The 14,960-nt window shown below is 55.5% G+C and overlaps 1 protein-coding gene across 2 annotated transcripts in view; it reads right to left on the bottom strand.

Moving 5' to 3' along the window:
• Positions 1 to 14,960, bottom strand: part of ARHGEF10L (Rho guanine nucleotide exchange factor 10 like) — a 141,543-nt gene that overhangs the window by 97,443 nt on the left and 29,140 nt on the right. Inside the window, exons 2-4 of one of the 2 annotated variants that reach the window (XM_075994489.1) lie at positions 9,832 to 9,911; positions 4,059 to 4,244; positions 3,265 to 3,298 (exon numbers count right to left, since the gene is read on the bottom strand). In XM_075994489.1, coding sequence (XP_075850604.1) covers positions 3,265 to 3,298; positions 4,059 to 4,244; positions 9,832 to 9,868 — 257 coding nt within the window. In that variant the 5' untranslated portion in view covers positions 9,869 to 9,911. Of the gene's footprint in view, positions 1 to 3,264; positions 3,299 to 4,058; positions 4,245 to 9,831; positions 10,042 to 14,960 lie in introns of those variants that run through there. The other variant, XM_075994495.1, reaches the window with a different exon arrangement.

The raw sequence follows: 14,960 nt of genomic DNA, 5'->3' as shown, positions 1-14,960 counted from the left end.
CAGTCTGTCTGACTCCCAGGGGCACAGAGCCACCCAGCTCCAGAACAACGGCTGTGAATACATTCGAGCAGCTAGCACGTGCAGGCCGGACGAAGCCTGTGCCTATGTCAGCTTACTTACTCCACACACAGCCCTGCAGGAGAGCAGGCTCATTATCCCCATTTTACTGATTAAGAAAGTGAGGCTCGGACAGGAAGCAACTTGCTGGACGACACAGCTAGTGAGCAGCAGAGCCAAGTCCTGGAGCTGGCACCATGCGGCTCGGGCCCTGAGCCCCACACTCAGCTCTCACCACCAACCCCTCTCCTGCCAGGCAGGCTCACTCCCGCACCCCCAGCAGCTGTAAGGGGGGATTGGCCCTGTCTCCTTTCCTCCCCAGCCGTGGAGTGAGGTGGAGTGAGGTCACTTTTCGACAAAAGCTCTGGGATCTGGGCATATGAGGAGCCCGAGGCCAGGTAGACAGCCAGACACAGCCCAAGGCCATTTCCAAACCTCCCAGCAGGGGTCGAGGAGGAAAAGCAGTGAGAAGAGGTGAAATGTTCTCCACTTTGAGATTTGTTTCTTCAAAAGTATTTGCTTAGTGACCACCTTTGGGGAACTTTAAAAAAAGGAAAATTAAGATGTTTTTTTTTCTTCCTTTCTCTTGGATAACGGAGGAGGAAGAAAGTGGCCTGGATCAATTCTTCTCCCAGAAGACTCCAGAGTGGGAAATCACCACCCAGGAAGCAGCTGGAACGTAAGTAAACGGGGACCTGGAAGGGAGGGGACAGGGCTGGGGGCAGCATGGAGAGCACTGGACGAGGAGTCAGGAGGCTGCTGGCCTCTCACTCCCTGAGCTTTGGCAAGTCCCACCCCATGGCCTCCCCCTGGGTAAGACTGAGAGGCTGGACTAGAGGCCTCCTGGGACCAACTCCTCCCCTAACAAATGCTCTGCAGGGAGCACATGCCCCATGAATGTTCTCCAGAAAATGACAGTAAGAGCCCTAATGCCCAGTTCAGGGCATTCAAAAGCGATGCTGATCGCTCCTGCTGCTGGTGAGACGCCAGCCCCCAGCAACCCAGCCAGCCCCGGGGCTCACGGTGCCGGTGCCGGGCACACAGACTCCGCCTGTCCGCTGGAAGCACCCACACTGGGCAGGAGGCGGGAGCAGAAATACACACGACGTGCTCACTTAGGAGAGCGGGGAGCCTCCTGGCCATTCCCACTTGTTCCTCACAGCACTCCAAAGTGGACGTTATTATTTCCATCTAACAGACGGGAAACTGGGGCTCGGGGAGGCCCACAGGTAGCCCAAAGTCACGCAGCCAGCGAGGGGCCAAGTGGGGATCAGAACCTCCGAGCTCACGCCCCACTGTGCCTCCAGGAGACAGGGTTCACGGCAGCTGGGGTGACTCCAGGCCGAGCCTAGGACAGGCTGTGGTGCTGCGGAGTGGCAGGCAGGGGGTTAAAGGCAGAGACCAAGCCCCTCTCCCTGCCCGGAAATGCCTGGCCGCTGCTAACCTATCCTAACTATCAGGATGATGAAAAACAACCCCATGCAGCACCAGCTCTGGGAGCCACTGGGTCACTTGGCCTCGGAGCCCGCCTGACACGTGACCTGGCTGCAGTGTCACCAGGGCCCAGGGCAGGAGCCAAGTCTCCAGGACCCAGCAGGACTGCTGGGCCACAGGGCACAGGGGGATGGTGGGCGGAGAAGGGCCCAGCTGCAGCACTCCTGACCCCTGACTTGAGCTCAGGACAACTGGGTCTGCAGGAGGGTAGCTGGGGGGAAGTGAGAGCACTAGACTCCAGGGAGGGGTATACTTGCTTGCTGCCCATGTAGCATGCTCCCCAGCCCTGCACCTCTGCCCAGGGGCTTCCTCCCTGCAGACATTCCTTCCTACCCCCCACTATTCCCAATGGTGAATTTATACTCACTTGCTCAGCCAAGACCTGGTCTGGAAGTCTTCCCTGATGGCCTCACCCCACCCCGGCCCAGCCCCCCTCTGTCACTGTCCCCTGGGCATCTTTCCCTGACCCACTGTGACATTTCCATATCCCCCACCAGACTGAGTTTCTCTGCAGCTTCATTCCTGGCCCACCCTGGAGGATTTCATCCTTTGGGAGATTGTAGCCATCACAGACCTCCCAGCCCAGGTGCAGGACCAGTGGCTGCTGATTCATTTCAGGTCCCTAATCAGGGAGGAGAGGATGGCCCCTAATTCTGACCTTAATTACACAGTAGCAAGCCCAGCAGAAACCCTCCCAGGTCCACCCACTCTGGACAGCAAATGAGCACATACAGGGACTCCTTCCCCTCCAGGGGCCCTAAGCCTGCAACCTGCCTGGGTGACACCTGCCTAAGAATTAGCCCCCCTCACTTGGCTCACTCCAGGAAGACAAAAGGGGGCTCAAACACCCCTCCTCCCACCATAGTAGCCAGGATTTACACTCAGGGCCCCAGATGCCCCTGGCCTATATCCCCCACTGCTTAGGCAGGGACCTTCTAAGTGCCCACATCCTGAGTGGTCTTAGTTTCCACAATCCCCGGCCTCAAATATGCCATCCAACCCAGACCTGACTTGCCAAGACCACAGAGGAACTGTGATAAAAAAGTAACAGCCTTGATTAGGCGCCTACTGCGAGGCTGGGCTTTTTACCCCATGACCCATTTTACAGATGAGAAAACCAAAGCCCAGGAGAACTTTGACCTACGCAAGAAAGACCCATGGCCAGCGTGGGGGCCAGAGTCAAGACACAGACAGTCACCCCAGCGTCCAGGCATTTAACCATTAGGCCACCCTTCCTGACAGGCCCCCAAGCACAGAAGGGCAGGGTGCCTAACGACAAGTGCCACAGGAAGGGAGAAGCAATGGGAATGGCAAAACAAGTGGCAACAGCAGAAACAATTACAACGGGCCGGCACAGTGCTGAATGCCAGACAGCTGTTTAGTCCTCGACAACCAATGGAGTGTACGAACAGAATGACACCTGGAGAGTTTCTGTGACTCCTCCAAGGCCACACAGCTAGCAAGGGACAGAGGCGGGGTTTGGAGCCAGGCTGCTTTCTGCTATTTCCCAGGCTTGTGGGCAAAAGAAGGGAAAAAGGAGCATGAGTTTTAGGGACTGACCCCTCCCCCTGGGCGAAGGGTCTCAAATGACATGCCTTCCACCCCTGCCAAAGACCTGTCAGAGCCCTCCTGGCCTCGGCTCCAGCCTGTCCCCAGCCCCTGCCTGGTCTCCCCGTTTCCAACCACCAGAGCAAAGGAGTGAGGTTCACTTACTCCGTGCCAGGCGGCTCGGCTGCTGGGTCTGGGTCTGTGGGACAAGAGCAGAGGGACAGCCTGTCAGGCGGGAGGCGGAGGCGGCCCCGCACACATCCCCGCCCCTTTCCCAGCCTCCTGCGGGGAGCCACAGCCAGGCCGGGGCCAGCCTGGGTGCCTGCTGGGTCCTGCCTCCTCTCCCAGCACAGCCCAGTCATCCATGGAGCTCCCCTACCTGTCCTGCGGCACCACCCCCACTCCACCCTGTGGCCCACATCCCAACCAGCCTCCCGCCTGCTCCGGGCCTGCCCTCCTCCGGAAGCCCTTCTCCCCAAGCCTACAGGAAGTTCCAGCTAGTCCGGTCCCCAGAATCTAAGAGCCCAGAAGCTGCCATTTAATTCCAGCCTTATCAGGGCCCTCCAGCCTCTCAGGGCTGCCCAGCCCCCCACCACCACCGGCAGGCGGCAGAGGGGACCTCAGGGAGGCTGCTATTCTGGCTGGTATAGATTCTTCAGGAGAAGCTGCCCCGGAAGGCTTCAGAGACACAAGCTCTGGGCAGCCACTGTCTCCAAAGAAAAGCCCGGCCAACCACTTCCACTTACAATGTGCCCAAGTGCGCCAGATGTTGCAGGAATGCTAGGAATTTCGAATTCCCAGGGGAAGCAATGGAATGCAGCTTCTTCCCAGTGGTTTTTCCCTTCCTGCTTTCTGGGGACAGCAGAGAGGCCACCAGGCATCCCTGGGAGCCTGGAGCTTCCGCCAGTTCTCTGTGCTCCCGGTAAGCCCCTAGACCAAGGTTCCCAGAAATCCCTTACCAGTAACAGGGGTGGAGTCGAAGTCCATCAGGGGAGGGTCTGCATCCCTCCTTGGAGACAGGCCGGGAACACCCAGGCCTGTGCTGGTGTCCTCTTCATCATCACTGTCGTCAAACTCAAAGGCTTCTCCAGGGTCGTCCTCCGGCTCGGGGGAGGGGCCTGGGACTCCAGAAACCAGCTGATCTCCTGGAAGAGAGGAGGAGTTAGCCAGGCTGCGGGGTCTCGAAGGTTTGGTCAAGGGAGAGATGGCAGGGGTCAGTGGGCACGGGCTGGAACTGAGGGTCTGACCGAGGGAAGGAGAGTTCCCAGAGACTGGATCAAACTCAGGCCAGGTGGCCCCGCTGTGCTCCTAAGGTTGGGTCAGGTCTCTAAGCAGGTGGTGGCAATGGAGGGGGGGAGGCGGGAGTATGTGCACACCTGTACTTGAATGTAGGCCTTTCCTCTTCCCATCCCCTGGTTTTGTGAACAAGCAGGCTTTTTAAATGCATCTGCACATGTGCACAAGCCTCCATGTGTGTTTCTGTGTGTGCTTATGTGTTGTGCACTTTGTGTGTGTGCAAATGAGCGGACAGACAGACACGTCCTGCACGCTGCACTTCATTTGGTATGCACGGCGGCATGAAACACAGCTGCCTGGGAACGTCAAGGGCTTGAAGGCAGCCAGCTTGCAGGTGTGAGGGCACATACCGGCCAGGGCAGGGGCCAAGGTCCCAGCATGGAGGTCTGCGGGCCGGGCCTCATTCTCTGCTTCTCCCCCACTGGGAGACCCCTTTGTGGCTGTGACCTCCTTTCTTCCTCGTCATCTGTGAAAGCTCAGCTCAAGCACAGAGACCCGGAGCACCCTGATACAGCGGGCCCTGCCTCCCTTCTCCATGCTTGCCTGCCGACTGTCTCCTTCTTCCAGTCCTGTCAGACGTGTGAATGGTTTACTCTGTGCTCGTCTGCACTCCCCTCCCAGGCTAGGATCCCTGAGAGCAGACTTCCCCCTGACTGGCCCAGGCTGGGAGCTCAGCAGCTTTTGTTGCACTATTGAAGGAATGAATCCTCTACCTTGAAGAGCAGAGCAAGCCCTCACCTTTCCAGCCAACTCTCCCAGCGGAGGCGCCCTGGTCCTCTTCCTACAAGACATCTTTCCTAGAGTCTGGGCCTGGACAGAACCATAGCGATTCACTAAGTCCATCTCCTACCTCGTACAAACCCGCTTCAAAGCCAAAGGCAAGTCTGGTCTGGTTTTAAACGTCTGACCCACCCCTCTTTGAGCCACCCTGAGCAGTCCTCTCGTGCCACACATCTGGACTCAGATGGCCAACTCTGGGCCCCCTGCTCACTGTGTGGTTCTGCGTAAGTCACTCCACCTCTCTGAACCTTGTTTTTCTCCTCTGTAAACTGAAGAATCAAACAGCGCTTTCCCCATAAGACTGACAGCAACATCAACTGAGACAGCAACTGAGATGCAGGTTAGGGCTTCTCCGCCTTGGCACCACTGACACCGGGCTGGGTAATTCTCTGTTTTGGGAGGAGCTGTCCTGTGCACTGTAGCATGTTCGGCAGCCCCCCTGGCTTCTACCCACTACAGGCCAGTGGCACCCTCCAGCTATGACAACCAAAAATGTCTCCAGACACTGCCATTTGTCTCCTTGGAGGGCAAAATCGCCACTAGCCGAGAAGCACTGGGGTAGGTGCAGCCCTGGGCACAGTGCCTGTCGTACACAGGGCTGTGACAATAACAGGTGTAATTAGTGTCTGCCTGCCAGCCTCGGATCCTTGGGGACAGACAGGATTGCCCAGTCCACGGGTCTGCGGACCCAGCCCAGCAGGTGCGTCATAACGATTAAGATGGATCAGTGAGTGCGTGGTAGGAAGAGGACAGAACAGAGAGAGAGACGGATGGGCCAGCAGATGGACAGACGGGCATCTGATCCCAACAGTCTCTCTGACCAGAGAAATCCAATCCTCCCCCACAGCGACCCAGAGGTTTCCTGAGCAGAATACTTTAGGTACAAATGTAAGAACCCTTTCTTCGGCTGATCAACTGCAGCGGGAGCCCCAAGCGTGCCCTCCCTCCCCAGGGCGGGGAGTCCCCGACTTCCCCTGAGAGGTGAGGGCCACGGGGGAGGGACCCAGCCCCTCCTGCTGGGGCTTTGGGGATCCCAGGGGCCGACGCCAGCAGGGGCGGACTCCTCGGGCACAGACTCCTTCCCCAGGTGTGGAGAAACAAGCGCTCCATGAGCCCACGTGGCGTCCTGTGTAAGCCTCGCCTCCACCTCCACATCACGTAACGGGGACTCGGAGAGCCAGGGGCAAAGCAATGCACCCGCAGGCCTGCGGCTGATGGGCAGGGTGGATTTGAACCCAGCTCCATCCATGCGCTACGCTCTCCACTGAGCCCAGCCCCTCCTGCAAGTGGCTTGAGCCCTCGGACATTCTGGCCTGCGGTGACAAATTAACAAAGGAAACACAGGGGTGGGGAAGGAAGCTGGATTCATGGCTCAAAAAATCAATTAGGGGATTCCCAATCAGCATTTTATTTTGTGTTTTGAATTGCTTGTTTCAGATATTTAATAATGTTGTTATAACATTAACAAAATCACACTGGGTATTACTTTTGGTATCACAATACCAAATAAAATACACTTGGCATTAAACCATTTCAGATACTTAAAAATATTTGTATTATAATCTGATATAATTTGAATATCATATTTGACACTTCTGTTCCAGGTATGTAGATACTGTGTGTGTGTGTGTGTGTGTGTGTGTGTGCACTCACACGTGCACGTGTGTGTACAATCTTCAGCTCCCCCCTTGCTCCTTCCATTCCAGCCGTGCTGGGCTGGTCTCCTTCCTGTACCATGAATGTGCTAGACGTGCTCCTGCCCCAGGACCTTTGCACTTGCAGTTCCAGGGCCTAGAATGTTCTTCCCCCAGGTATCTTCTCCCACTCTCACCTCTCGAGGGTCTTTATGTCATCTCTCAGTGAAGCTGCCATGAAGACACCCTGAGACTCCGTTTGCCTTGCCTCTTTGTCTCTCTCTCTATAGCCTTTATCAGCATGTGATGCTGCATGTTATTTCTTTTACTGTCTCCTCTACTAGAACATGACCTTCATAAGAACAGGTATTTTTGTCTGTTTTGGTCACTTTTGTCTTCCCCAGCACCCAGTGCAGTGCCCAGCACACAGTAGGTGTATTATAAGCTTTTGTTCAACACACACTCCTATTGCTATGTCTATGGGTTGTGGCTTTAAACGTTTAAAAAATACTGGAATAAGTGACCACAAAGTCCCTGCCCACTATTTGGGGGGTACCAGATACAGGCCCATCATGACGTACAGGGCTTGCCCAACCTCTCGGCGACCTCAGTCTTTGCCCGACTGAATCTGCTGGGCAGGGGCTGGGGGTTCCCTTTACACAAGTATGGTGTCACTGCAGTGACAAGGGTTTTAGGGTTAGACCACCGGGGCTCAGCTCACACTCCAGCTCATCCAGGCGCTGGCTGTATGCGTGTCAAGTTACTTGTCCCCGAGCTTCAGTTTCCTAATCTGCAAGATGAGGCAGTGATAGTGACCCCCTCGAGGGCTGCTGGGAGGCTGGAGAGAATTACCACACACGAAGCACCTGGTGCAAGGTGTGTACTCATTAAATGCCAGCTGCTCTTATGATGATGATGCTAGTTATTGTCACCATCATTGCATCATCATTATCACCATTATTATTACTATTACTGTTAGGATCACAGCCCTGCCCCGGGGTGAGATGGGCAGTCCTCCCACACTCACAGGCCAGGCCTGGCCCCAGGCCACTCAAGCTGTGTCCAGAGACTCAGGTCACCTCTGTGCCTTCTCCCTTTAACAGTATTAGCACGCATAGCTTCAGTTATCCCACTGACGGTCATCCACACATCCAGTGCACAGCCACTGGGCCAGGAGGTTGCAGGAAAAGTAAGACATGGTCCTTGATCGTCTGGGAGCTCACTGCAGAGGGAGGGAGGCGGATGCAGCAAGAGAACACCTAAAACCCGAGAGACGTAGAGGGTGCTGAAGAAAGGGGGCGCATGCTCACTGGGGCTTCAGGAAAGGCTCTGGGTGCGAGGTTGCCCTTGCACCAAGCCTTGAAGGACGAGAAAAGGCCTGCCAGGCTCAGGTGGGGCTGGGGTGGTAGGGTTACTCCAGGCTGTGGCTGCAGCAGGAGCAGAGAATGGACAGCAAACGACCCATGGGACTAAAGACCTGAGCAAGGACACAAGGATCACAGACAGCTGACAAGGTGCTTGCAGGAGTCCCCTTCTCAGGAATTTGAACTTTATTTGGGAAGATGACGGGGAGCTCTCGAAGAATCAGAAAATGGCAAAGAGCTCGGTGCGACCAGATGACACTAGCCAGCAATATCAGATGGAGCTGGAATAATAAATGTTTGTCAAATATTTGCTGAACAGAACAGAATTGATTTAGTTGTAAAATATTTTTTCCCACTTCCCATGTTTGGCCCTCTTGGTGGGTGGGAGAAAGGGAGCGGGGTGCTCATGGTAGCAAGGACCAGGGTACCATCCTGGGACCCAGTCCGGGTCATAAATCAGGAAACAGGTGTGCTTGTCCCCAAGGCCTGCCCCCTTCCAGCAGCTGCCCTCCCTCCAGGCAATCAGTCATTGCTCCTTATCAGAGGGAAAGATCAGGAGGCCCAGCCCAGGATAATTGAGAGCTGAATAGAGCCCTTCCTAATGATCTGGACAGATGGCACAACTGGAGCTGGTCACTGATGCCTCTGACATTTTTGGACACACCCAGTCCTCGGGAGAACCAGCCCAGGCAGGGGCAGGAGCCAGAGGACCTTGGAGAGCCCCCACCACATTGGAGAAGGAGGGTCTGCCGTGCTGGCCCTGCCCTGCGGAGGAGAGCACTGGGTTCGGGGTGGGGAGATTCGGCAATCGGCTCTACCCAGCAGGGGACCAGAGCACAACAGTCTGTCCTGCCAACACCCTGCATGATAAGTGCTCCATCATTGAGCAATTGATTGCCACATGCCAGTGGCTGACACATACTTAAGTCTGCAACAGGTCGGAGAGGGTGTACTTGTTTTCCCCATGTTTATTGATGAAGAAACCAGCCACAGAGACACCACGTCTCTGAACTAAGCTCACGGTCTCAGTGGCAGGGCTGGGGCTCAAACTCGGATCAGGCTGGTGACAAAGCACTGGCTCCCCAAAGGGGCCAGTGGGGAACAGCCTGGGGTCCAGCGCTCCCCGGGCGGGGTCTGGATTCCACCTGCTGAGTCTGGGGCCCACTGCCAGAGTTGCCAAACCAAACACAGGCATCAAATTCAAAATACATTGGAATTTCAGATAAACAATGAATAATTCTGTTAGCACAAGTATGTCTTTTTTTCTTTTCTTTCTTTCTTTCTTTCTTTTTTTTTTTTTTTTTTTTTGGCTCAATCTGGCACCCCTACCACTGCTCAAGGATCAGACTCATGGCCTGGCCCCTTCCACTCAACCTCAGTTCCCCACCCTTGATTTAAGAGCTTCAGCCCAAGGGCACCTCAGTCCCTAGACTAGTCTGCTCACCTCTTGGGGGATCTTAGACAGAGGGGCACAGGAGTGGCCCTCGCCCAGAGCCTACCCTGTGAAAAGGGAATTACTTCCACTTTGCAGACAAGAAACCGTGAGCAGAGCGGTGAGGCCCCTCACCTGGGGCCAGCATGCTCCAAGGCAGGGCCCTCCCCCAGCCCCAGTCACCCTCAGAAGGACATGCAGGAGCGGGGAGCCCTGGGCACCGTACCTATGGCAGGCTGCGGAGGTGGGTTGGAGGAAGCCATCAGACAAGGTCCAGCTCAGGCCAGCACCGTCCCAGCCGCACGCCTGTGGGAAGAAGGCCAGAAACCTAATTAAGACCTCAGGCTGAAGTTTCAGCGACAGAGACGAGTCCCTGCCTCTCAACCTGCGCACTCCAACCTAGCAGCTCTCACGCGCCTTCCCGGCAGCTGCCAGGGCGTGGGGCAGCCCCAGAAAGCGCCCAGCCTCCAACCATCATAAATCATTAACCAACCATAGAAACACCGGCAGCTGCACAGCCAAAAACCCCATCTTCCCAGAAAACCCCTGCAGCCATAGACCTTCCTTTTGTCAGTACCAAGGGACCCTCGGGAGCCTGCGGGCTCCAGGGGCTCCCCTCCTTGTCCCCTCTGGCTAACAGGTAAGCCTCAGCCCCAGAGTCCAGGATCACGCTCAGGCCCCCACGTTCCAGAAGCCAGTTCACACCTGAACCATCGCGGAGGAGGCTGGATGCGCCTCCCCCCACCCCCAGCGTCCAGGAACCACGGGCTCCCTCAGGTCTGGCCACCCTCGCTGGACTCCTCCTGTGGTCCCGCCCAAGGCCACGCTCTTTTTGACTCTCCTTGTCCTGCCCCACGGATTGGCTGGCCAGCAAGGGGTCACCTGGCCTTGGCGTATGGGTATGAGGAAGCCAAGGGCTGCCGGGGCCGAAGGCACAAGATGAGGGCAGGGTCCCACATGCTCACGCCGGGCAGAGTCTCTCCCTGCCCCAGGCGGCACCGCTATCACCTCCCAGCGGAGGCTCGTACTACCCAGAGGCCGGCGCCTCCAACAGGCTTCCTGGGCCCTGCAGCCATCCTAGCCCCGTTCCCTGCCGCCACGCAGTGAGGGAAGGCCTTCTCACTCCCTACGGCCACCTCCGATCCCGAGCTGGGGGCTGTCCTTCTAGACTCCCCAGGGGAGGGGATGGGTGCTGGCGGGAAAGCCCTGAGCCCTCCAGGCTAATCTACCCCTGCCACAAGCCGGCAGCAGGCTTGTTCACTTTATCTTTATTAACTGGCTCACCAAATAAAAACAGAAAGCGTGTACATGGCAATATTAGTAATATTAAACACTCATGTAGTGCCTACTGCATCGCAGACATGATTCTAAGCACATTATAAATATTAACATTTACTGATCCAAATTATAAATGAGAAAAATGAGGCCCAGAGTGGTTAAGTAACTTGTCTAAGACCACACAGCCAGGAAGAGTCAGGGTTCAAACCCAGGCCATGGAGACCCAGAGTCTGTGCTCATTATGCAAGGAGCATACTCCAGCGCCTCTCGAAATTCCAACAACGCAAAGGGTGTGCAATAAAAAGTCAGTCTCCCTCCCACTCCAGTTACCCTAAACCCCTGGAAGGGACCACTGTTACCAGTTTCTCAGGAATCCTTCCAGAACTATTCCACGTACGGGCCAGATGCAGACACCCGCGTCTGCCTGTGCGCCCTGGCTGACGCAGAAGGAAGCAAGCACAGGGCGCCCACTGGGCTGCAACTGCCTTTTTAGATTAAGTCTTGGTGACGATTTCAGAACCATATGTAGAAACCAGCCTCACTTTTTTTGTAACACCTATATATAGTATTTTTTAATGTACCATAATTTATTATATATAACCCACCCCTATCAAGGGACACTGAGGTTGCTTTGGGCTCTTGGTGTCGTATCATAAACAATACGGCCACTGGCCTCCTGCACACACAGGGCCTGGAACGAGTGCAAGGCTGAGCCTGCGGGGCACTCCTAGAAGTGGATCTGCTGGGTCCAAGAAGAAAAATGCATTTTCCATTACCACTGACGCCACAGGACACTCTCCACTAAGCGTGAGGCTGTCTTTTAAACCCACACTGAAAACTCTCAGGACTAAAACGTTCTCTTCAGCAAAGGGCTTGGGAAAGAGAGCTGAAACGCCTGCAAACCCCTTCGCAAGCTGGAAGATCAAACAGCTGTGCAGCAGTCCTCCTGCGGCGGCCCCCTCTGTGGGCTCCTTCACCGCCACCCAGGTCTGCTGGGCCTTTCTCTGAGGGCTCTGGGGGTGCCCCAAGAGCTCTGAGAGGGAAGAATTGGGGAGATTTATACCCATTTAAAAGAAGGAAAAAGAGAGGCATCTTGCCCAGCTCTGTGTACAATTGATGATGATGCAGAAAGAGACTGCCACTTCATCCTGGAGCCAAACCCCAGGATCCTTCCCTCCCAGGCCAGAAAGTCTGAGGTCCTTCCCCTTTCCCCTCACCCTCCACACATCAAGCCCAGGGCTTTTCCTAGAAGGAAGAGAGACAACAACATTTATGGAGCCTGAAGCTCTATTTGTGTTATTCCGTTTAATTCTCCTAACACCCCATTTTACAGAGGAGGAAACAGAGGCTCAGGGAAGTGAACACTTGCCCCAGTCACAGAAGCAAGAGGACCAGGTGACAACACTTGGACTCAAGCCAGGGAGCACTGACCCCAAAGGCGAATCTCAGCCCTCTGGCCACCCTGCCTTCCTGGACTCCAGGGCTGGACTCTGGGAGGCATCCGCTATAGGCTAATCTGGGCCCCTGGAGCCCCAGAGCAAGGACACAGGCCCGTGGCCCCCATTTTGCACACACGTGCCACTAGTCTCAGGAGGAAGTGGACAAGGGAGTGGGGGTGCCTCGGAGCAGCCCTTTGCCACCTCTGCAGACCTTCAAGGGGTCAGGAAAGAGCTCAGGCTACCTGGTATCATCTGGCTTCCACTTGATAGCTATGAGACCTTAGATGAGTTACCTAACCTCATCTCTGGGCCTCAGTTTACTCAGCTGCAAAATGGGGATTTATAAAAGTGGCCACTTCACAGAGTTGGTAAGAAAATTAAGAGTAAATACAGACCAGGCATGGTGGCTCACGCCTATAATCCTAGCACTCTGGGAGGCCGAGGTGAACGGATCACACAAGGTCAGGAGTTACAAACCAGCCTGAGCAAGAGCGAGACCCCGTCTCTACTAAAAATAGAAAGAAATTAATTGGCCAACTAATAAATATATAGAAAAACTTAGCCGGGCATGGTGGCGCATGCCTGTAGTCCCAGCTACTCGGGAGGCTGAGGCAGGAGGATTGTTTGAGCCCAAGAGTTTGAGGTTGCTGTGAGCTAGGCTGATGCCACGGCACTCTAGCCCGGGCAACAGAGCGAGACTCTGTCTCAAAAAAAAAAAAAAAAACAGTAAATACACGTAACGCTCTGGGAAGGATCTCTGGAACACGCTGGTCTGTGACTATCATTAACATTCATCGTTTCACCTAAGGCACAGGGCACGGGCTGTGACCACCACAGCTCCACCTCGGGAGTCGGGGACCCAGGCTGGAGTCCCATCTCATACTGGCAGGCAAGCTGAGCCTCGGTGTCCCCACCTGCCCCACTACCTGCCCCACAGGACTGTCTGCGGGACACGGCAGGTCAACAACAAGCTCTGGGCAGGCTCAGTCACTGCCAAGATGCCCGTCCTTAAGCTGGCACCACCAAAATGGGTGACAGCAAATGGGACCCCATTTGGGGATTCTGCACCCCAGGAGTATAAGGGACCCCGCAGAGGGTTTGCTGGGGGACCCCCAGAGCCTAGAACGTCACACGGAGGACCTGAGGTGGCAGGACCCACTGGCAGGCTGGCTGTGCCTCACGCCCTCTGTGTGACCGCAGGGAGCGCCTGCCCAGACCAGCTCCCAGGCTGCCACACGCAAGAGGCCAGCGAGGCAGTGGGTGTGAGGACACCAAGCAAACACGAGGGTTCCAGAAGCTGCTCGCCTGTTTCCTCATTGCTGTGTTTTTACATCTTCCTTGAACTACGTGTGGTCTGGAAACTTGCAAGGTGGGAGGCTGAGCCAAAACACCTGTGTTGTGATGCCCCTGAGACAGAGCTCTCTCTGAAAAGCAGTCTAGAACCTTCCTCCCGCCACAGTCCCTGCCAAAGAGGCAGGCAGGCTGGTGACGGAGAGTAGACAGGAACCAAGCGTGGCTGGCAGGGCACAGAATCACATCCACTCCAGGATTCCGACCATGTTTTAAAAGCGTGTAGAGGAAAAGGGCTGGAAGGAAATTCGTGAAGATATTAACAGAGTCGCGCCTCGGTGGTATGATTATGGATTTTCTTTCTACCTTCTATTTTTCTGAATTTTCCAGATCTTCTACCGTGAGCTCTATAATGAGGAAAAATCAAAATAACCATTCTCACTTTTTAAAAGAGAACTAATTCAAAAGCATCATGGCACGTCAGAACCAGAAAGCAGCTCCAAGACTGGGGTGTTGCTCTCACTTTACAGATAGAGAAACTGAGTCCAAAGGCGGGGAAGGGACTTGCCTGAGGCAATGTGGCACTAGAGAGGCGGTGACAGTGAAGCCCACGGTTAGAGGAGGGGATTTGGCGACAGGATGATCCAAGTTTAAATCCCAGCTCTGCCACTTGCTGGCAGTAACAGGTAATAGCGCTCTCACTTCAAAGGCGGGGGTGACAGTAGCACCTGCCTCGCAGGTGTCCTGGGCTACTGAGGATTCAGTGGTGGGTGGGACAAACTGCACAGTGCCCTGCACAGAGTCAGCTCTGAGCAAACAGTGGCCACCACTACTGTGATACTGACCATGCTCTGCTTGGGCGGTAGGGTTACAAGAGGCTGTCTTCTCATGGGGGGGGGGGTCACCTTCTGAAACATGGACAGGCAAGAACACCCCTGAATGGTTCCCTTTCTCGATACACTGTGCAGAATGTCTAGGAGGAGACCGCTCTTTCTGGTGGTGCTCAGACAGGGCGAGCTGCACCGGAGCGAGGGAGGAGGTCCCCAGCCCCAGGCTGCAGGCGTGCCACCAGAAGCCTGGAGTGGGCAGAGCTCAGTGACAGGACCCTCGCCAAGAGCAGCTCAGCATGAGCACCTCCCACCACCCTCAGCTGCCCAAGCTCGCCAGGGCAGGTGTCTTCCCGGCTGTGGCTAATACAAGCAGAGGGCTTATCTGTTCCCTGTTCCTCAGGGTTCAAAGTCCAGTCCAGCCCTCCTCCCACCTGCACCTGCCCCTCCTCACTAGCCTCTGAGACTCACCCCATTCTGGACCATCTCCCACCTCCCAGCCAATCAAGTGGCTGCGCTCC

This window comes from Microcebus murinus, chromosome 2, assembly GCF_040939455.1.
Source record: "Microcebus murinus isolate Inina chromosome 2, M.murinus_Inina_mat1.0, whole genome shotgun sequence".
In the NCBI taxonomy this organism is placed as follows: Eukaryota; Metazoa; Chordata; class Mammalia; order Primates; family Cheirogaleidae; genus Microcebus; species Microcebus murinus.
This window is presented reverse-complemented; position numbering and strand designations above follow the sequence as displayed.